The following is a 21,363-nucleotide window of genomic DNA, read 5'->3' on the forward strand; positions in this document are numbered from 1 at the left end:
TTTACTTCTCTGTTTAAAAAGATAAAAAAATATGCAAGTGCAGTGTGTTGAACTAAAGACCTCCTACTTCTGTATGAATAGCACAAACCAACCAAAACACCCCAACAGGTGTGGCCATTTTCTTTTTTTTCACTTTTCTCCTTCCTTTTGTATGCAGTTCACTAGTTGGTTTTCTAGGCAGGTTTTTTTCTTCTTGTTCCTTTTTCTCTTTGTTCTTTTTTTGCTTTTCTTAAAACACTTTACTTATTTTTTTGCAAATTCGAAACTTTCTTCATATTCATGAATATTTTCAAATTTGTGAACTTTTTTGTTTAAAATCCGTGATTTTTTCAAATTTGATAAAAAAATCGAAATCACATAACTTTTTTCAAATTTTTGAACTTTGTTTCCAAAATTGATGATTTTTTTTCAAATTTGTGGACTTTTTTCAAAATAAATGAACAATTTTTCAACATTGATGATTTATTTTTGAAAAATTCTTGTTTCCAAAATTGATGAACTTTTTGTCAAAAGTGAAATTGTTGCCCGAAATCGATGATTTTTTTTGAAATTGATGATTATTTTAAAAAAATGACAAACATTGTTTCCGAATTGGTGGGGGCAGCAGCGGCGGTGAGGGGGGGAGGAGGACGGGGGTGGCGAAGGAGGTCCGAAGCGATGCGGGATATGTGGGATATGCGGCAAGCCCGCTGGACTCAGCGGCGTGACCGCTTGGGCCCGTTACACAGAACGCGGTCAGCCCAACGGCATCTTGCGGGCTTTTTTTGCAGGGCGGCGTGGCGGACGAGCGGGATGTCCCGCGCCGCTTGCACCCAGGTGTGCGTGAGCGCTGGTCCCTGCAAGGAGGGCCCCGTCGGCCCGCCATTTCAACGTACGACCCAACCCACCGCTGCCTGTGAAGCTGGCCTTGCATGCATCGGCCGACGAGGATGCAAAGTGCGTTCCTCCACTACATTATGGCAAATATTCATTCACCTCCGGGAAGAAAATGAGAATGTATTTTTTTTTCTAAAGGAGGTTAGAACCCGGCTTCTGCATCATTGAGATGCACACAAGCACATTTATTAAAGTTGGCGTAAGGTCGCGAGGTTAAAGACATCAATAAAGAGAGTAGAAGACTTAGACAATTATGACTGACCTATTAAAATATATAAATTTAGCACCTACAACTAAGTCGACTTTTTCCGCAACACTTATTTTGGGACGGGGGGAGTAATACAAAAAAGCTATTATTTGGATAGTTGTTCTAGTGTATGGTTTGGAAATATCTAACATGATATCTAATGATAGTATAGTATTTGGATCACATTCACATAGATGCAAATATATAATTTTTTAAAGATACTCCTACTTGTTTATGAATGTTCCTAAGAAGTTTTTTCTTACACAATCATAGTCGTAGCACCAAGATAGAATGGTACTCCTACTTGTTTCTAGCAAGAAAAAGTAGAAAGTGGACCTTTTTGTTGTTTTCCTTGAGTGTGATCTACTACTAGTAGTATAGAAACCCATGCAGACACTCATCCTCATCTTGATGTTGGGAAGAATTTGTTTAACGGGATTGATCCACTGCGCGAACATGCTGCAGGGAGGTTCCATCCTAACACATTGCTGATGCTCTGAGTCACCTGGAGGGTAGATACCACCTCCCAGAAAATGTCATGTGAAATTTTTAAGATGGTATCATGGTATCACCTAAGGGTGGTATCGTACGAAATTCTCCCCTGAGTCACCAAGGGAGTAGCAATAGAGAACACTGGAGTGCACATTGTCAGTCAGTATTGCACATGGAGGGAGAGGTCTGTGAGGCGAGGCAAAACATAGTGATTATCCCCACCCACCACCATCAAGTGTCAGTTAATGGAGTTCCTCGGGGCTGTGGAAAGCCTGAGTGATGCCCATTTTACTAACATTATACACTAGTGGTATAATCCCCTTCCTTTCTTCTTTCATGCAGGGTTGCAGACATCTGCATTGCCAGCCCATCGGTGTACACCTTCGACTTTTTCTTTCAACGGCAGCCCGTTGCTTGCTTGATCAGTAAAAATATGCATGTCACCCGCCCGCTCTCAATACACCGATCCTCTTACAGCCATGTCTCCCTCGGGTGCCAACCAACGATGGCATGCAGTTGACCCACCGCCGACTCCTGCTACGCTTAATCCCGTTGGCGATCGGATAACATTATAGTATTACTGAGAGAGAAGCTTGATTTAATCAATGGATGGTCGCCATTAGCACTACGCACGCCCAACCACCCAGCTGGATCCAAATCTTCTATTCTACCACAGGCGTTTGTGAGCCAATCTAGCAATAAATTTGTTCCCTCATGTTTCTCTTGAGTTAAAAAACTTTCTCAAAATAATTTGGAAGCAGAAAAATTTGTTGCCTAAAGTCCAAACTTTTGCTTGGAGGCTTCTTAGTAAAGCTTTACCGACAGGTATGAGAGCAGGCCGTTTTTCCACTCATATTTCTCATACTTGTTGTAGGTGTGCCCAACAAGAGGATGAATTTCATCTCTTCTTTCTTTGTGATTTTGCTAGAGCTGCCTGGTTTTTTGCTCCTTGGTTTCTCAGATCCGATTCTCTTGTTCAGGGCCATAATTCAATGCACTCTATTCTCATTCATATGGTTTCTATGGGGCATCCTTATGCTTCCTTGCAAAATGTTTTGAATTTTTTATGGTGTATCTGGAAAGCTAGAAATGATTTCTTGTTTGAAAGGAAAAGATGTCTTCTTTACAAAGTGCATATTGCTGCTGCTCATATTGACATTGCATTGCATGAGGATTCTTTCCTCCATTCTAATAATCAGATTTGTGCTAAAAACCATCTTGAGGCTCAGGTTGCTCCTAAACAAGGGCAGACTCTTAAATCTGATATGTTGATTAATGGTACTAAAATCTTTTCGGATGCAGCCTTTAGGTCTTCCAAAATTCCAGGTCTTGCTCAAGGGGAAGTAAAGACAGGTGTAGGAGTTTACTTTTGCATACCTTCTCCTCGGAGAGAAATTAACATTCAGGTTCAAGCTTCAGCGCCTCCTACGTCTACTCCTATTCAAGCAGAAGCAGTTGCTCTTGCATATGCAGCTCATTTGGCAGCCAGTCTTAGTGTACAACAACCAACATTTTTAACTGATTGTCTCTCTTTAGCTTCAGCTGTGGCTTCTAGGAAGATAACCCATTCGGCTGCCCCTTGGAACATCAGAAAAGAACTGGCTTCCTTTGTTACATCTACTGCTCATCTTAACTCTCAAGTTTTTCATATTTCCAGGAACCTGAATGGAGTTGCTCACAACCTTGCTCAGCAGGTTTTCCAGTCTGTTCGTGGTCCTATTCTGGATTGTTCATCTCACTCTCATGCTTCCGATGACTGTCCAGTGTCTGCCATTTTGGATGATTTTAATTTTCAGGTTTTCAGGTGCACAAAGTGTATTGTTTCTAGCAGCAGGTTGGATTCTTGTTCATGCGGCTCTTCTCTCCTTTCTGCTTCTATTTCAGGCCTACATCTCAACATCAGACAGTAGATTATTACAGAAGTCTACGAAGAACTTGGTTTACTGGTGGCCATCAGTCACGTTTGTGTCAGTCACGATTGTGTTAGGCTTAGCTCACGCTGCTTCTCTTGTATGCGTCTCAGTTCATGTGTATCACATCTGTTCTAGATGTAGTTCATCTGGTTGACTTTTGGTCAACCTATCTTTGCTAGCTTTTAACAGCTCCTTTTCTTTGGTTGTTTTCCTTTTCCCTATCTCTATTCAAGCCATATGTTTTCTCTTGTACTGTTGTTATGAGCTGTTAATGATATTGGGCACCTTCTGGTGCCTTGTTCTGTTCAAAAAAAAATTGTTCCCTCATGTGTATGTGTGTGTGTCTGTAACTCGGCGGATCTGTTGAGATGGAGAGGATCCATTGAATGCTGCCACGTGCAATCCTCTGCAGTAGCTCTAGGAGCCACCAACACCGTGTCCAGATCGTGTTCAGCTCTAGGAGCAAGACTAACTTGATGCGACTTGAGGCGGCGTTTTCACTGGTGCTCCTGGGTTCTTTTTCCTTTTTTTATTCTTTTCTTTTTTATAAACTTGTTACACATTTCTCCATTTTGTTTCATCTTTTGTCTTTTCTTTGTTTCTTTTTGTTTTTCATGCTACATCTTTATATACATGTTCAACATTTCTCCAAATACTTATTCAACATTTTTAAAATACTTGTTCAACATTTTTTTATATACATGATCAACATTTTTTTCAAGTACTTGTTCAACATTTTTCAAATGCTTGTTCTAAAATTTTCAAATACTTGTTCAATATTTTTTTATACATGACTAATATTTTTTCAAATACTTTGTTCAAAATTGTTTAAATATTTGTTCTACATTTTTTCAAGTACTTTTTCAACATTTTCCAAATAAATGTTTAACATTTTTAAATACTTTTACAACATGTTTCATGTACCCGTTCAACATTTTTAGTACTTATTCAATATTTTTCAAATACGTGTTCAACATTTTTAATACTTATTCAATATTTTTCAAACTTGTTCAACATATTTTAAAATGTGTTTTTGGGAGTGTGTTTTTGTAATATATGTATTTAGAATATTTTTAAAGTATAAACAGAAGTAAGAAAGAAAGCAAAAAAAAAGAACAAACGTGAAAAAAACGAAACAGGGAACAGCAGTAGATTACCTGCGTATGTTGGCCGGCCCATATGCTCGCTGAACGTGCGACTCGCTGAACGCGAGAAATAGCGGTACCCGTAAATATTTTCCCATTTGGTCCTCCAGTTCCTTCGCAAGGAGGCCGATTCCTACAAATGGTGTATTCGCCCCACCCCAGAAAGAGGCCGGCCATTTAGCACTGTAACAGTAGTCTTGATCTTTTTATGTTTCATGTTTTCATTTTTATCCATTGTTTGTATATTTTTATTTTTATTTTTTTTATTTTTCCAATTTTTCATGATTTTTTACCTTTTCAAATTCGTTATGTTTCTCAAATTCATTAATCCTTAAATTCATGAAAATTTTCTTTTTAAAAAAACTTCATCATCTTGCTTCAAATTTATGAACTTTTCACCTCAAATATATGAACTTTATTTTCATACTCCCTCCGTCCCAAAATAAATGTCTTGAGCTTAGTACAAATTTATACTAGAGCTAGTACAAATTTGAGACACTTATTTTGGGACGGAGGGAGTAATTGACAAACTTTTAAAAAAATCCATGAACTTTTATTAAAATCTGCAAAAATTTCCAAATTCATGATTTTTTTCAAAATGGATGTACTTTTTACATCCTTGTTTTTAAAAAAATCCATGATCTTTTAAAAAAACATATTCGTGAACTTTTTGCAGATCAATGAACTCTTTTGGGATCCATGATTTTTTTTCACATTTTATGAACTTTTTCAAAAAAATAGCTTCATGAATTTTGAACCGGACTTTTTAAATACAACTTTTTTGTGGATCCTTTCTTCCCATAAGTCAAACCAGTCAACAAGTTGACCTGTCACCCGAGTGAATGAATGGTGGGAAGCGATTGTGAGAGCGAACTACTCACACAGTTGGGCCGTCCCCATGCGGGAGGCGTGCGTGAGCGTTGGTTCGGCCTCCCGATGCTCAAAGCGTTGAATAGTAGCTCCCCGCAAGGAAGGCCCCGTATGCTCGCCATGTCAATATAGGGTCCAACTCATCGCTACCTATGAAGCTGGGTTGGGCTGCAGAGGCCCACAAGGATGCGAAGGGCGTTCTTTCACTACATTACGACAAATATTCACTCACCTCCGGAAAGAAAATGAGAATGTTTTTTTTCTAAAGGAGGTTAGACCTCGGCTTCTGCATCATTGAGATGCCCACAAGCACATTTATTAAAGTACCTGTAAGGTCGCAAGGTTAAAGACATCAACAAAGAGAGTAAAAGACTTAGACAATTATGACAGACCTATTCAAAGATGTAAATTTAGCACCTACAACTAAGTCGACTTCTTCGGCAACAACGCCTTCAAAAAGGTACGCCCTCATTATCGCCATCATCATGTCCAGCCGGAGACGGAAGAAGAAGGATTTTCACCCTATGAAGATCACCACATCAGCTAGAAGACAATACCTTCAATAATGTAAGAGCGGGGCTGAAGGAGAGGGCGCGGCGCGGGAGAGGTTTTTGGGTGGGTTCGGGTGTCTGTTGTGTGCATGGCAGCGGTCTAGACACCCACAAAAGGCCCCTGAGTTGCGGGAAATCGGACGTCTGGAACGATTCGCGAACCGTTGGTGTACCGCATTGGAAGACAAAATGGGTCCAGACCGCTCGGTCCGGATTGATGCATGCAGATTAGGGGCTGGTGTTGCAGATGCCCTAAGCCTCCTATGATGCGTATCTGCTTGTAGAGGCCTTTGTGTTCCTAAGCCTCCTGCGATGTGTATCCACTTGTAGAGGCCTTTGTGTTGCGTTTAGGTGTAAGGAGGAGGGCCCCACAAACTAAATTATAATAATATCTTGTGACACATTCGCAAACAGTACAATTTATACTCTACAGATACCTATAAATATGGACACCTAACATTGATCTTGAAATCGCTATTAAAATATCAGTTGGACATCGTTCTTTAGAAATCTCTAACATCATACTATTTGATAAAGTTAACTTACACATAAACATATGCACTTATATACAAATATGTACATGTCCACTCTATAATTTGTGAATCACGACAAACAATTCAAAAACAAATTCTATTGCATCAGTTAATTTAAATTTAGAAAAAAAACTTTCAAATGATAACAAAGAGAGCTGGTTAACTATACCACCTAAATTATGCGATTAACTATACCAACTAAATAATAAAAATTATACTCCTTAATATATTAGTATAATGAAATAATATTAAATAAGAATAAAAGTTTAGTGTAAAAAGTTTATTCACCGTGAGCAAACCTGGCCAAATGAGTCGGCCCGACGTGGATTAAACGGGTCAGGTTCGGCATGACTCGAGAAGGCATACTAGGTATACAGGTCGTGCTGAGCGGACACCCGTGCTGGCCTCTCTCGCCCAAGCACGCCCCTCGCTACAAGGGCTGGCACGGCGTCCCGTTTGCCTGTTGCCTTCAAAAAAAAGGCTGTCCAAGGAGATCCTGAGGCTGGACAGACTGCACATTTGCTAACTGAAGCTGCAAAAGATCATGCTGAACTTGCTGCTCGGGAGGCTGAGTAGAGTTACCAAGAAAAGAAATTGCAGTGAGCAAAATCTCAACATCTTTCTCGCATCTATTCATAGCACATTTAGCAATAAGATTAATTATATGACAAGCACAACGTTGACGCAATAAAAAAGATGCAACATATACAGAAAATAGAGGACTGAGGCTCTCCATTGCAGTTGTATTTGATGAAATCACACTTGTTGGGGTTGTCTTGGTTGGTTTGTGCTATACAAACAGAACTAGGAGGTCTTTAGGTCAACATACCGCTCTCGCATATTTTGTTGTGATAGGCTTGGCGAGCCAACGTAAAAACTAGCCAGTCTTTTGGGTATGAAACCCATTTGGGCGAGAGTAGTACTAGGATGGGTGACCTCCTGGGAAGTCCTCGTGAAAGGGTTTCATATCTAGCCTACCCCAACTTGTTTGGGATAAAAGGTTTCGTAAGTAAGTAAGTAAACAGAAAAAATAGAAAAATATCAATGGGCTGGACATGCAGGGGGGAGGGGTGTGCGCCAGTTTGCCCTATGGCCTATAGCCAGCGCCTGAAGCGCTAAATAGGAAACGCCCCCTAAGGGTTTGCCCAATGGCCTATAGCCAGCGCCTAAAGCACTAATCAGGAAACGCCCCCTAGAGGATGCTCAAGAAAATTTTGCAGTCTGTAGTGTGATTTCACATGTTAATGTAGTTCAAGGCTTCACTGTAGAGTATGTATAACACACATCATGCTCACTTAACTGACTATTTTTACGTTAAATTTAGAATGATTGAATATGATGTGCCGCCATCTCAATTACTCGGTTCTGACGTTGATCTCCTCCGTGTTGAAATGCAAAGGCATCCACATACCGCAAAGGCATCCACATACCGATACCAAAAAGGAACGTATTACCCGTTCGAAATCGCGGCATTGTGTTCGGTTCAGCACCTATCAGAAACGTCTTATAATTTGGGACAGAGGAATACTTCTCAAGGTGCAATAAAACTCAACACAACGCATTCGGTTCAACACCTATAAAAGGACATACACACATACAACACCTGAAAAAACAACATATTTGTTCCAACTAGCAGCGGCAAGAACCTTCGCCACAAAGCTAGGTCACAAGCCTGCGGCATACATTTTCCTGTAAACATTAGCAGAGGTAAATATACATACTACTATGGATAAAGTGTGACCTGACTAACTTCCATTGCTTCACAATTCAAAACAGCCGTTTTCCAGTCCAGCTTGCAGTTACAGGATTTAAACGATACCACAGCCTAGACCTAACCAAACCCATAAACCAGACGCGCGAGAAAGAAATAAACCAGCTTGCAGTTTACATACACCGCAGGGATGAGAAACCAGAAAAACTCTGGACAAAAAGGGAAGCGAGACATCGAGGCAACAAACAATCGCAGTTTATGTATTTTCCTTTTGGCATGGCAGATAGCTAGCTAGATGCAACGAAAATTGAGACAGATTCTGACACATTCAGTTGTTGGCATATATACAGTACTTCTCAATTTTTCACTGCATCAGATCATTCTAGCCAGTTGCATAATGTAATTCACTAGGATGACTGCAGTGGCCAGATCTGTAGCTAAACTGAAAATTTATATCATAACTAAACTGCAGAATTTCACTGCATCAGATCATCAGGGAATTTATATCTTCACTGAGATGAGGCGCAGAACTATACTGCTGTATCAAATGGGGACTTATTTTTTTAAACTAAGATTTACACCAACTAGTCCATCTGGTGTATCATCCTTCCACTGCAGTTTAGCAAACAATGACAACCTTATACACAAAAAGCTCAAGTACAAGCAGAAATGTTAGATTTTCATCGTTGAAACAGGGGAGACGCTGAACATATATATGCTACTTTCATCATAGAAAAAAGCATAAGTGGTCAAGTACACCTAGTAAAATAATAAACAGGGAGCACAGGTTGGTAAAAACCGGATAACTGAGTTATTCTAGTAAAGCTAGTGCCAACACCACAAAAGTTAAAACTTATCAAGTTCAACAAACAAAATACAGGAGCGGAGGGAGCACTCCTCCGTACCACAAGTAGTAACATATTCCACCCATGCAGCAAAAACCAATCTCTACTCCCTGGATCTCAAAGGGAAATCTCAGATGAAGCCGGTGCTGCGGCAAACTGTACGTAGTTGGCTGGCAGGCACGGATCATTCATTCATTGGCCATCCGAGTAGAACATGCTTGGGTACAGCCAGAGCGGCCGAACTGATGACTGCACTGGGGTGCTTCCAAAGCCTGCGGGTTCAACGCGTGTTGGTCGTGTTGGTCTATCCTGCAAGCGATCTGGCCTGCCACACAGCCTATAGAGAAACCAAGGTCGAGCTGTACGAGCAAAGTACACGATGTCGCTCCTTCCTCCCCATAGCTCCGGGCTCATGCAAGAAAGTGCCGAGCTCTTCGCTTCCGCCCCTACAAAGAGTGCCCGCTCGCCCAGCTTCTCCACGGCCACCCGTGTCGCGGGCTCAGTTGACATGTCGAGGCGGTGGAACTCGCCAAAACTGAGAATGAGAAGTATATCACCACAAACCACCAGCCTTCCTACCACCGGCTTTCCTCCCACAGGCTTGGTTTTTATCTCCTGCAGGCCATGCTGAGGGGCCAGCTGCAGAGCGTAGGATCTCCCATAGCTATTCGAGACAATGAGCTGACCATCCAACTCCACAAAATGGTCTATTACAAACTGACAAGGAAGCTGGAGTTCGGACCAAGAGTCGTTTCCAACACGCAGATCAAGCAGGAAGGACTCGGTACTGACAAGGAGATGTGAGTTGGGTGATGCAAGTGGGGCTGTTAGAATGCCAGCCAAGTGAAGTTTTGAACATCCAGCACGGGATGGGAGACGTGGAGTCGACACCTCGTCGCCGGTGAACACATCGATGATGCGACAGTATCCGTTGCAGTAGTAGATGAGCTTACCATAGGAGGATCCAATAAATGTCATCTTCTCCAGGGCATCTTGAGGGATCCAACAGCGAAGGGCGGCGTTTCGGTTGGCTGGATCAACAACCTTACATGGGTATAGCTCACGACAACCACTGGTACAAGGAAGAAGAGGACCTTGTGCACGAATATGGGGCTGGATGAGGAGAGGTGGTAATTTTGTGAGGAATGTGGATTTTGATGGGTACGAGGAGAAGGCAGCACGCCACGAGGGGCATGTGGTGGCGAAGCCAAGAAGGTCTCGGAAGGAGCCCAGCCGATCAACGATGGAGTGAAGCAAGCCATCTGGGAGGTCAGCCCAACCTTGGGGTCCGAAAGAGGCAAGGTGCCAAGGGAGAGAGACGGCAGGCAGTTTGCTGGGTCTCTGCATGATGCGCTGTTGATGGCAAACTCTGCAAGCAATAAAAAGAATTGTAAGCTACTACTAAGCAGATTAAGAAATACAAGGCGGATAGCATGTTAATCGGAACCATGGGTAAGGAGATGATATTCTGCAGGTGAAACATATATGCCTGTGTATCAAAGAAACTTGCTATGTGCTACCAGGAATAAGAAGCATGGATAAATAAACGCGCGATACTTCTTCGGATAAATAAACAACCAAAAGGAACTTCATATAGACCAAAAACAACAGTTTAATCGGATTACATTTGCGGTGGGTCGTCATGGTTATGGAAATATGTGTCCTCCATTTTATTTTATCTTATTTGTGAAGCACATATGTACATTCAGAACATTTCGATGCTGGTGCCTTTCGGCTAGCAGTATACTACATCTGTACACATTCAGCAACTGTACATCTTTACATCGACAAGTGCTGCTCTAGCCCTCTAACGGATGACATTAAAATGTTGTTGAGGTGCGATTTTCTTTCTTTATTCCATTCCATTCAATTGCAGGGGAGGGGGCGCTCGAATTCGCTCAAAACTGGGGACAAACCAAACCTGAATCCGGGTCAGAGTATCCCAAATCGCAGCGCTAGCTGAGTCTAAATCTCGATTAGTCCACCCAATCTACTCTAAATCTAGTCCTATGTTAGGTAAGCACAGTGTATCTTACGCCAGAATTCACTAAAACACCCAACCAAGAAGCGGAAGCGATTCATCCAACCAAGAACCAGCTAGGGTTTCGGCGCAGGGGCGGGAGGTGGAGCGAGCGAGCCTCACGGGTGGGGAAGGAGACGGCGATGCCGATGCGGTCGCCGGCTGTCGCGGACGTCCTCTTCTCCAGGGGTGTCGCCGCCGACTCGCCGGGAACGGAGAGGATCTGCTCTCTTATTGGTTGGGAGGGGAGGGTGGGGAGGTGTGAGCACTACTCAAGCAGAAGCACACTGACGTGAGTGACGGCTGACGGAGCAGAGTGCACTCTGGTCTCCGGGATTCAGATAACCAACGGCTCCGATTCGATTCGTCCCAGCACCAACTGGATAGATCAACGGTGGACAAGCATCTAAATGTTTACCGTCTTACCGTCCAACTTTATTATTGTACTGTACTACCTTGATTGATTACCCAATAACAGTTAACTACCCCAGCCACATGGAATGTGTGATAAGCAATGGTGATTTAGAAGCCCCCAAATGTTTGAGCGCCCGGCTCCGTCAATGACAGCTCACCAAAGCATGACATAATCGAATCCCTCAAACCTGATCTATACGTCCCAGTTGACCGACACTCCATAGCCAGCTCATATCTGGGTGGATATGGGACAGCCCGGATGCGTCTGCCACGACTGACCGGCGCACCTCGTCCCCACATATAACTCATCTCGGACGAACCCTACACAGTCGGTCAAACACTCTCAAAGAGTCCATACTCCACCGCCATCTCCTTCCCTTCCCTCCCCTCTCCGTCTCCTCCCCACCTCTCCTCGTCCCTCTCTGTCATGTCGAGCTTCGGCAGCGCCAGCGGCGAAGAAGACCCCATCGACTGGACGCCCTATGCATCGCATTAGCGCGGTTGCAGGTGGACAAGGGTGGGAGCTCGTGCCCCCCCCCCCATCACTTGGCGTCGTAATACGGGTGACGACGTCGTCTCCCCACTCTCCGCGGCATGATTCACGCGCTTCGCGTCGAGAAAAATCGGTCACCCTCTCCCACCCCTTCGGCCGCTGCCCCTCCCGGACAGCGCCCCCATATCTGTCCCATATATGAGCTGGTTATGGTAGGTACGAAACAGCCAGGAGATATAGACCGGTTTAAGGTGTCCAGTTGGGTGGGAAAAAAGTGACTAGGTAGTGACCGGGCAGCTAGCCTAGACGTTTGGGGAGGATATGGGGGCTCCGACGGCGAGACAAGAGGGGTGCGGGGAGGACGGTTGTGGCGGCATGACGAATAAGCCTCCGGTGTCGCCCATAGACGAGGCAAGGCCATCATCCTATCTTATACTCCCTCCGTCTCGAAAAGGTTGTCTAAGATTTATCCGTATGTAGAAAGTTGAGAAAAAGTTCCCAGCGCATTCAACATGCTTCTCTATATGCAATGGAAGTCGAGAAAAAGTTGGTGGCGCATTCAACTGTACCGAAATCTGAGACAAGTTTCCCACACTTTCAATTCAGCTGTTATGCTCCTCATTTTATTTATTTTTACATCCACTCAAATTCTAGCTAGTTGCATGATTCACTGGGATGATGAGGCACAAAGCTAACGTTTGTGCAACCACTGCAAACGTTAAAACTTACCAAGTTCAACAAACTAACTACACAAGCCAAAGGAACACTCCTACATACCAAATTTCCAGACCGCTAATGCCACAAAGAACATCAATTTCCTATCCACACAGCGAAAACCAATCTCAGAACAAGTTGGTGCACCACCTCAGAAGAGATTCGAAATTGTAACCTGACCAACTTACCTTGCCCCACAAATCAGAACAAAAGTTTTTCAGCCCAGCTTGCAAATTGCACAATAATTAAACGTCATAGCAGTTCATTTCTGCAAAGAACATACAAATTAACTACAAGCTTGCTACCAGTTAAGGCACAACCACAACTTGCAACAGATAGAACAAGTCTGCTGTTCGCCTGTATATATATAGCACGACACATATCTAATCAACTTGCAATAGATATCTGATGCAGTCTCTAGTGACACGCAGAGGCCATATATAGGTATCATCCTTTATTATTACATACATACATATATGATGCAGCAGAAATCAGTCTCCGCTCCCTGCTGCGTCTCGGATGGAAATCTCAGAAGAAGTTGCTTGTGCGGCAAGACGTGGTCAGGCCGGATCACTGGCCACCAGAGTAGAACATGCTCGGGTACAGCCAGAACGGCAGCGGTCTGCGTAGTAGATGCCAAGGGTCGGAGCGTGAGGTGTCATTCCACCCTCCCCATCCGTATGGGCTTGTGCAAGGAAGCGCCGGAGCCGCCCACCATGGTTCCGGGCTCACGCAAGGAAGCGCCGGCGAATCCCATTCCCGTGACTCCAAGAAGCTCGTGCAAGGAAGCGCCGGAGCCACCAACCATGATTCTAGGCTCGCGCGAGGAAGTGGTGAATCCCATACCCACGGTTCGGGCGCGTCTCCTGCATCGGGCGGTGTGTCATGCATGGGATCCGGACCTCCACACAGATGGTGTAGATCCCACGGCTTAGAGCCAAGAAGGCATGCATACAACAAGATGTTGCTCCCCAATCCCAATAGTTCCGAGCTCATGCAAGAGAGTGGCGCGCTCTTAACTTCCTCCCCTCGAAAGAGTGCCCAATTGTCTAGCTTCTCCACTGCCATCCATGTTGCTGGCTTGGTCGACACGTCAAGGCAGTAGACCTCATTAAAAGGAAAAACATTGACCATGAGAAGCATGCCACCACAAACCACCAGCCATGTTTTACCACGCCAGTCTTCACTCCTATCCTGGGACTTGGTTGTCATCTCTTGTAGACCAAGCCGAGGGGCCAACTGCAGAGTGTAGAACCTCTGGAAGCCGTCTGAGACAATGACCTGCCCATTGAATTCCACAATTTGGTCTATTACCAACATATGAGGAAGCTGGACTTCAGACCAAGAGTCACTTCCAACAAGAAAATCAAACAGGGAGAACTCGGTACTGACAAGGAGATGTGAGTTGGGTGATGTAAGGGGGGACGTTAGAATGCCGTTCAAGTAGAATGTCTCACGTTTGACACTGGATGGGAGACGTGGAGTTGAAACCTCCACACCAGTGAACACATCGACGATGTGACAATATCCGTAGCAGAAGTAGATCATATTACCATAGGATGAGCCAATATATATCATCTTCTCCGTAGTTTCTACAGGAATCTGGCAGCGAAGGGAGGTCTTTTCGTTGGCTGGATCGATAACTACACATGTGTATAGCTGATGGCAACCATTGGCAGCAGGAAGAAGAGGACCTTGTACACGAGCATGGGGCTGGATGAGGAGAGGTGGCAATTTTGTGCGGAGCATAGATTTGGATGGGTACGAGGAGAAGGCGTCACGCCAAGAGGGGCATGTTGCTGCGAAGCCAAGAAGGTCTCGGAAGGAGCCCAGCCGAGCAACGACAGAGTGAAGCAAGCCATCCGGGAGGTCAGCCCAACCTTGGGGTCTGGAGAACGCATGGGGCCAAGGGAGACATCAGACAATTTGCTGGGGCTCTGCATGATGTGCTGCTGACGGCAAAATCTGCAATCAATAAACTTTTCAAGTCAAGAAAATCATTTTTCTATATGAAAAAAAAGCTTAGAACTGTAAGCTGGTGAAGAAATACTAGACGAATAGCAGGAATAAGCAAATGATATTCTGGAGATCAAGTATATAAAAGAAACTTGCTATGCTGCTTATGCACCAGGAATAAGAAGAATGTATAAAATATACGGTAGTTGTTCAAATGATTTATGCCCGACAACCAAACGAACTTGTTATGCAATTTATTCGAATAGCGAATTTGACCTGATTATGTTTTCGTGAATCATCATGCCGTGTTAAGATTCAGAATAAGCTAACAGCAGCCAGCACAAGAAGAAAATTGGTTATGGAAAATGTCACGCTTCAGTTGAAGTGTTAAACTTAGATTTTAGTATTTTCTGAAGCACATTCATTGAGAGCAAAAGGGTACCAGGAAATGGGAACACCGAGTGCAGTTCTAGTAGCTCTCTAACTGCAGATGTGCCGCTTTTCGATGCCCTCAAACTGTCAGATTATCTGAAAACCGCCCACTGGATTTAATCCAAGACTGAATCCAAGTCAATTATCCATCCAAAACTGCAACAGCAACGCTAGTTTTCAGAATCCACTGGATCTACTCCAGTTTTAGCCTACGCATCAATCAAAAATTTCCAACCGCACCTCCCAGATCGGAAAGATGCATAGAGGAAAAGTAAGAGATGAACATTTTTCATCAATCAAAGGAAGTGGAAAAACAGGAACAGATGGATCTAGCTAGCTAGGGCTTTGGTGCAAGGGGATGGTGGTCAGACCTTGTAGATGGTGGTCAGATCTGCTGCGGACGTCTTCTCCGGCGGAATGGTGCCTCGCCGTCGTCGTCGCCGTCGCCGGGGTGGATCTGCTCTCTGGAGCCTCCTCGGGCCAGCCGGTGTCAAATAGGAGGAGCAGTCCACTACGGAGACTCAAGCCAGCCTGAGATGAGAAACTGACTGACGCAACAGAGTGAAAACGACACATTTCTGGTTTCAGATAACCAACGGCTCAGATCTATCCCAGCGCAGGCTGGCTGGCATATCAAGGGCGGACAAGCATCTATGGTTACCGTACCAACAAACATACTGTACAATATAATATTAGACTCTACTCAAACACTCAAAAAATAAATATTACTCCTTCCCTTCCTAAATATAAGTCTTTTAAGAGATTTCAATAAGAAAACTACATAACAATCAACGATGTACATCTATGGTTGGGGATGGATTTGGAAACCAGTCTGTTCAAGTAAGGATGGCGTGGCGGCGGCGGCATCCTCGTGGTGGACCTGTGTCCTCGGGCTCCGCCGTTGCGACGGCGTTTGCTCCAGCGTCGGCGCGAAGCTTGGGAGGTAGTCCAGGAGCGGATGCAGATTGTGGTCTGCATCGACGATATCTGGAAGACGGAACATGTGATGGGTTCGTGGTTCGTGGATGGCAGGTATGGTTTCCTTCCGCGACGTCTTAGTTGCGGTGGGGTGCCAGATCTGGAGTTCATGGCGTGTCCGGGGTGTTGCCTCGGTCTGATTCGTTCAATGGTAAGGGCTTCACTTTTGGTGAGCCACCTTGGAGGTCCGCAAAGCTGCATATCAGCGATGGAGTCGCGTCGAACTCGGATGAGGAGGTGATCCATCATTCTTTTCTTCGGTGGCTGCTGTCGTGGTGCCGGAGGCAGGTGATGGGCGTTGGTGTCAAGCTCAGAGATGTTCTGCTATCTTTTCAGTTTTGTCATGTCGGTCCTTACGTGACTTGTACTTTAATCTTTATGGTATGAATGAGACACGTATTACCATGCAAAAAAAAGAGGCCGTTGTGACATTACCACGAATGCTCGTAAGAATAAGGGAGCACATAAGTAACTTTGTTATCATTGCTTCAAATAACTCCCCATTACACCACTGGTAATATGTACTGCGCGAATCATATCTCAGGTTATCACACTGAAGTTGAAGGATAAGGATAAAAAAAGTTAGAATCTTATGACGCTTCTATTGAACCCGTTCATTAAAATTTCTCACATTTTTTTGAAAAGAAACAACAAGACTACATGAGACAGTTGCAATGAGCTGCTACTTGCTCCAAAACCACCAAGCCAATTGCTCCATGGATAACAAGGGACTTATACTAATCAATAGTTACCTAACCGTGAACCCCGTTGAGGCTGGACGATTATTGCACTCAAAGATGCCACTGGAGCATTATGGCATTCATCTGGTTCTATGATGCATGCCAGATTATTTCCTTTATCAAGCCAACAGTCTCACCAACAAAGGAAATAACTATCTCATATAGGGCCATTCATTTCTTCATGTATCCGATTGTCAGGTTGCGGCTTATGTGGAAAGAAAAATGTTAGAAACATATAGGGTCACATGACACGTCACAAAGAGACAAACCATGTCCTCTAAATGTGAAGATCAGTTCGTTGGGCCATTCACTTGAACCGAGAATGCAAAAGCGAACCTAAATTTTGGTTATGGTATTGACGTGCCTAGTTACTGAAGTAAGAAGGTATCCTCATAGTATGATGGAGGGTGGTAGTGGTGAAAAATGGGGAGGATGGAGATACCTGGTAGATCTTGTTGCAGTACACACGTGGTGGCAACCACAAAAAGTTCTTGCACAACTCATAGGTATCCAGCGAGTGGAAGCGAACAATGATCGGAGGAGGCGGATGCTCGATTCCTGCAAGCTCGATGCAGAGGCTACACTTGCGGCAAAGATCTAGGATCCACGAGCCCATTATCGTGGATAGAGATTGTTCTAGGAGAGAAGAGGAAATTATTGCAGTGGCCATGGCAACTGACGCGGCTTGCATGCCGCCGGCAATCCCTGTGAAGGCGTTGCCGATGCGGCGTCATCCCCGCGACAGTGGGGGTGCACCTCAGATGCCCGCACACCTTAATGCCTCCTGCATAGCATGCGCGCCAAGAGGACGGCGACGCCGCTCCTGGCGGAAGAACCGACGATGACTTGGAGGACGGGTCTCTCCCAACGGTGATCTAGATTACTTAGGCTGGTGCCACACGTGCTCTCGTGGCCATATGATGGGGAAGGCAGGGGATGCGTGGGGGTGGAAAGGAAGAAAATATTTGATTTATTGAGATATTGGTAAGTTTGATTTTTGAGAAGTCGTAATTTCTGATTTGATTTGGTATGTTAACCCATTGAGTTAAGAAACAAAAAGGTGAACCCAAGGGGGTGGGTGCAAAAATACAATGTGGGAGGGATCGAGTCATAAAGGGGGGAGGGGTGTGGAGTGTGTGGTTTTAGTGAGTGGAGTGTTTTAAGATTGACCAAACGAGGCAGAGGCACAGAGTCTCACAAACTCGGATCTGACAGACGGTGGAGCACGAAGAGGAGGGGGGACCGGAGGGGAGGGAGGGGTCGACGCGACGCGGCGCCTCTGCCGTGATCTCGGCGGGCGAGCGAGATGGCGACCCCGCACTCCTTCGACCACCTCGCTGATGCGACGACGGGGGTCCCCTGCTGGCCCCAGATCCCCTTCACTCTAGACATGCCAGACTCCTCCTCCCCGCGCGACGGCGCCGCAAGGCAGATCGTCGACTCCCTCCTCGTCCGCTTCCTCTCGCTCACCCGCCGCCGCATCGAAATCGCCCAGGCCCAGGTACCCCCCTAATGTCCCTCCCTTTGTCTCTCACTTTCCAGATCTTGTCGCGCTTTCCAGATCTGGCCGCTCCTTTTGTCTCTCGCTTTTCAGGTCTGGCCGCGCTTTCCAGATCTGACCTCGCTTTCGAGATCTGGTCGCTCCCTTTGTCTCTCGCTTTCCAGGTCTGGACGCATTTTCCAGATCTGGCCGCTCCCTTTGCATCTCGCTTTCCAGATCTGGCCGATCACATTTGTGTGCGAGGTCAACGACAACCTCATCGCGCATGGGTCGCTTGATTAGTCTGATTTGATGGGGGCCACCTGACCTACTCGTGTTGCCGCGATAGGCCAATGCGGTAGAAAATGCACATATTCATGGATCCGACAATCAAAATATCAGTACAAGTGCCTACAACCTTGACCAAACTCAAAGGAACACAAAGCTACAAAAAACATGCGTTATAAAGAACTACAAGTGCAAGATATCATCCCGCGGCTCTTGGATGTCCTGGCTAAATTGATTCTCTTGTCATTGCTTGATAGACCGAACCCATGGCCAGCTAACTCATATAGTATAGTGGTGTCTACACTTCAATGCACATCTTCAAGAATTATTACGTGCGTTGAGTGGCATATATAGCAGGATTTGGGTTCAGGGTGACCCAATGGACATAAAAAAAGTATATTAACAATATAACTTGCCAACATACTAGCATATAATTTATCAAACGACAAGAACAATATTTTTTGTGAAAGCATTTTAAGGCCTCATTTGGTTCATAGGATATGAATATCATGGAAATAAAAAAACATAAAAAATGAGATGACATGTATCATAAATCCTATGGAAAAAGACATGTCATTTGGTTCATATAGGAGCTTTTTCCCATTGAGACTAGGCTAAAATTTTCTTTTGGATCCTATCCTATTCAGGAATAAGATGCTATCCTATTCATGAATAAGATGCTATTCCAGCAAACCAAAGGGTTTCAAATGAATTTTCCCTACAAGATTATCCTTTCGAATTGCTACAAATATTTTGTAAACCAAATGAGGCATATTTGAGAAAAAGTGATGCAATGCATTGGTTCTCTTTATTTTGCAATAATTATACAATAAAATAAATAAATATTATTTGTCGCTTGAAACAAATCTCTAATAACCAACCAGTTTAATTTATCAATTCTCGGTTTAAAATTTAAAGTTTAAACTCTCAGTTAAACTTATTTAAATTTTTGCAGAAGTAAATTTATACTTAGAACTAAAAAAGATGAGAAATCATGAATTGGATGAGATGACAAGGCAGTGGTGCTCTTGCATCTCGCCTCAATGTATGCGCCTTGCACGCTTCGCCATTGCCGCTCAGTCATCCATTGCTTTCTTGCTTCACTAAACATTCAGGAGGATAAAACGATCGGGGAGATGTATGTATGAAGCGGGAGACATCATGGCCAATGAAATGATGTACGCTTACAAGGATATAGAGAGGAAACGAACCAACCGTGTTGGAAGGTCATTAATTCATGGTCTTAGGCCATTGAGAGGTAGATGATTTTCAATATTTTATTTGCAAATATTGAAGTGATTGGCTGAACCCCATAGTAGTCCACGGACCACCCCTGTCCATTGTGTGGCTAGGTCACATTACACCTTCATTTGCCTTTACTTATTTCTCATTAAGTTTGCAATGTGATTGGCTGTCATCGAATCGATTTACGCGGTGGCATACCTTCCATCCATGTTCCCTCGCCTCACCTCACCCCGCATCCGCCTCAACTCTTGCAAGTTGTTCCCTTTCCAATCCGTACCCGGCGATCAAGCCCACGATCTCACCATCCACAAAAGATCGTGTTTCCGTCTCTCAATCTCCTGTTCTACCCTTCGCTTTACACCAGGCGCCGGAGTGTTGCCGCCGCCATCAATCTGGACCTGCACGAGTGCCAACGAGCCCGCCCTTCCCCGCTCCCCAAAGCTACACCTCGGTGACCTCCAGACACGCCCGGCGTCCGCCTTGCTGCCAGCAACTCTTAGTCTTCAAGCTCATGCTCACGGTTGTCTCTACAAGTCAGGTATTCAACATCATTTTTCTCGAGGAACCGGCGGGGAACGTCGCCTTTTTCGCCAGAGAAAAGCGTATGCCTTGCGCTACGTGCCGGCAACCTTGTTGTTGGTCTGTCGTCGTGCTCTCCTTTTTCAGTACCAGAGTTACCTAATTAAGATTAGTATTCATCTGAATCATTCTTTTTCTTTTGAAAAGATTTTAGAAAGGGGGCAAGTCATTAGAACCCGTGCCTATGTAATAATCCAGTTCATCCCAAGCATGATCCAGACGGAAATGCGCGTTTTTTTGTTTCGAGAAAGGAAAGCAATCAATCAATACACAGTGATGATGATTAACACTTGCTTGATGTAAATGGCAAGGTGATTCATTCATGTATGTAGTAGAACATCAACAACAACAGTTACAACACATAGGAGTAATATGTGGGTTTAAGTGAGTGGAGTGTTATTACCCTTGACATTAACCAATCGATCGAGATTAGGGAGGAGGGTCACCGGTCACACACTCTGACAGACGGGCAGTGGAGCACGGAGAGGAGAGGAGAGGGGAAGGGGACGGACGGACGCGGCGCCTCCGACGCGATCTCGGCGGGCGGGCCGGCGAGCTGGCGACCCCGCGCACCTCCCACCACCTCGCCGCCGCCGCCGCGCTCGCGGCGGCGGGGGTCTCCTACCCGCCGCCGCTGCCCCCCACGCCGCACGCCGCGGGGGCCTTCTCCTCCTCCTCCTCCACCTCCCCGCACGACGCCGGCGCGGGCGGCGCCGCCCGGCAGATCGTCGACTCCCTCCTCGCCCGCTTCCTCCCGCTCGCCCGCCGCCGCATCGAGACCGCCCAGGCCCAGGTGACCTTCCCCCCCGCCCGTCCCCCTTCCCCTCCCGCGTTCCCCGGT

At 45.1% G+C, this 21,363-nt stretch overlaps 2 protein-coding genes and 1 pseudogene across 3 annotated transcripts in view; 1 reads left to right on the forward strand and 2 right to left on the reverse strand.

Moving 5' to 3' along the window:
• Positions 1-9,126: 9,126 nt before the first annotated feature.
• Positions 9,127-11,483, reverse strand: LOC119325732. 2 transcript variants are annotated; one of them, XM_037599459.1, is made up of 2 exons: positions 11,327-11,483; positions 9,127-10,552 (listed from the first exon to the last, which is right to left on the reverse strand). In XM_037599459.1, the coding sequence occupies exon 2, from the start codon at positions 10,528-10,530 to the stop codon at positions 9,376-9,378; it is 1,155 nt and encodes a 384-aa protein (XP_037455356.1). In that variant the 5' UTR covers positions 10,531-10,552; positions 11,327-11,483; the 3' UTR covers positions 9,127-9,375. The 2 variants fall into 2 exon arrangements, with proteins under 2 accessions (XP_037455356.1, XP_037455357.1); XM_037599460.1 differs by lacking the exon at positions 11,327-11,483 and adding an exon at positions 11,105-11,293.
• Positions 11,484-13,028: 1,545 nt separating this feature from the next.
• LOC119326606 lies at positions 13,029-14,767 on the reverse strand (annotated as a pseudogene).
• A 3,469-nt stretch (positions 14,768-18,236) lies between these two features.
• LOC119321675 overlaps positions 18,237-21,363 on the forward strand; it is a 16,855-nt gene continuing 13,728 nt past the window's right edge. The window contains exons 1-2 of the mRNA XM_037595256.1: positions 18,237-18,431; positions 20,956-21,315. Coding sequence (XP_037451153.1) covers positions 18,237-18,431; positions 20,956-21,315 — 555 coding nt within the window. The remainder of the gene's footprint in view (positions 18,432-20,955; positions 21,316-21,363) is intronic.

Source organism: Triticum dicoccoides, chromosome 6B, assembly GCF_002162155.2.
Source record: "Triticum dicoccoides isolate Atlit2015 ecotype Zavitan chromosome 6B, WEW_v2.0, whole genome shotgun sequence".
NCBI classification, from domain to species: Eukaryota; Viridiplantae; Streptophyta; class Magnoliopsida; order Poales; family Poaceae; genus Triticum; species Triticum dicoccoides.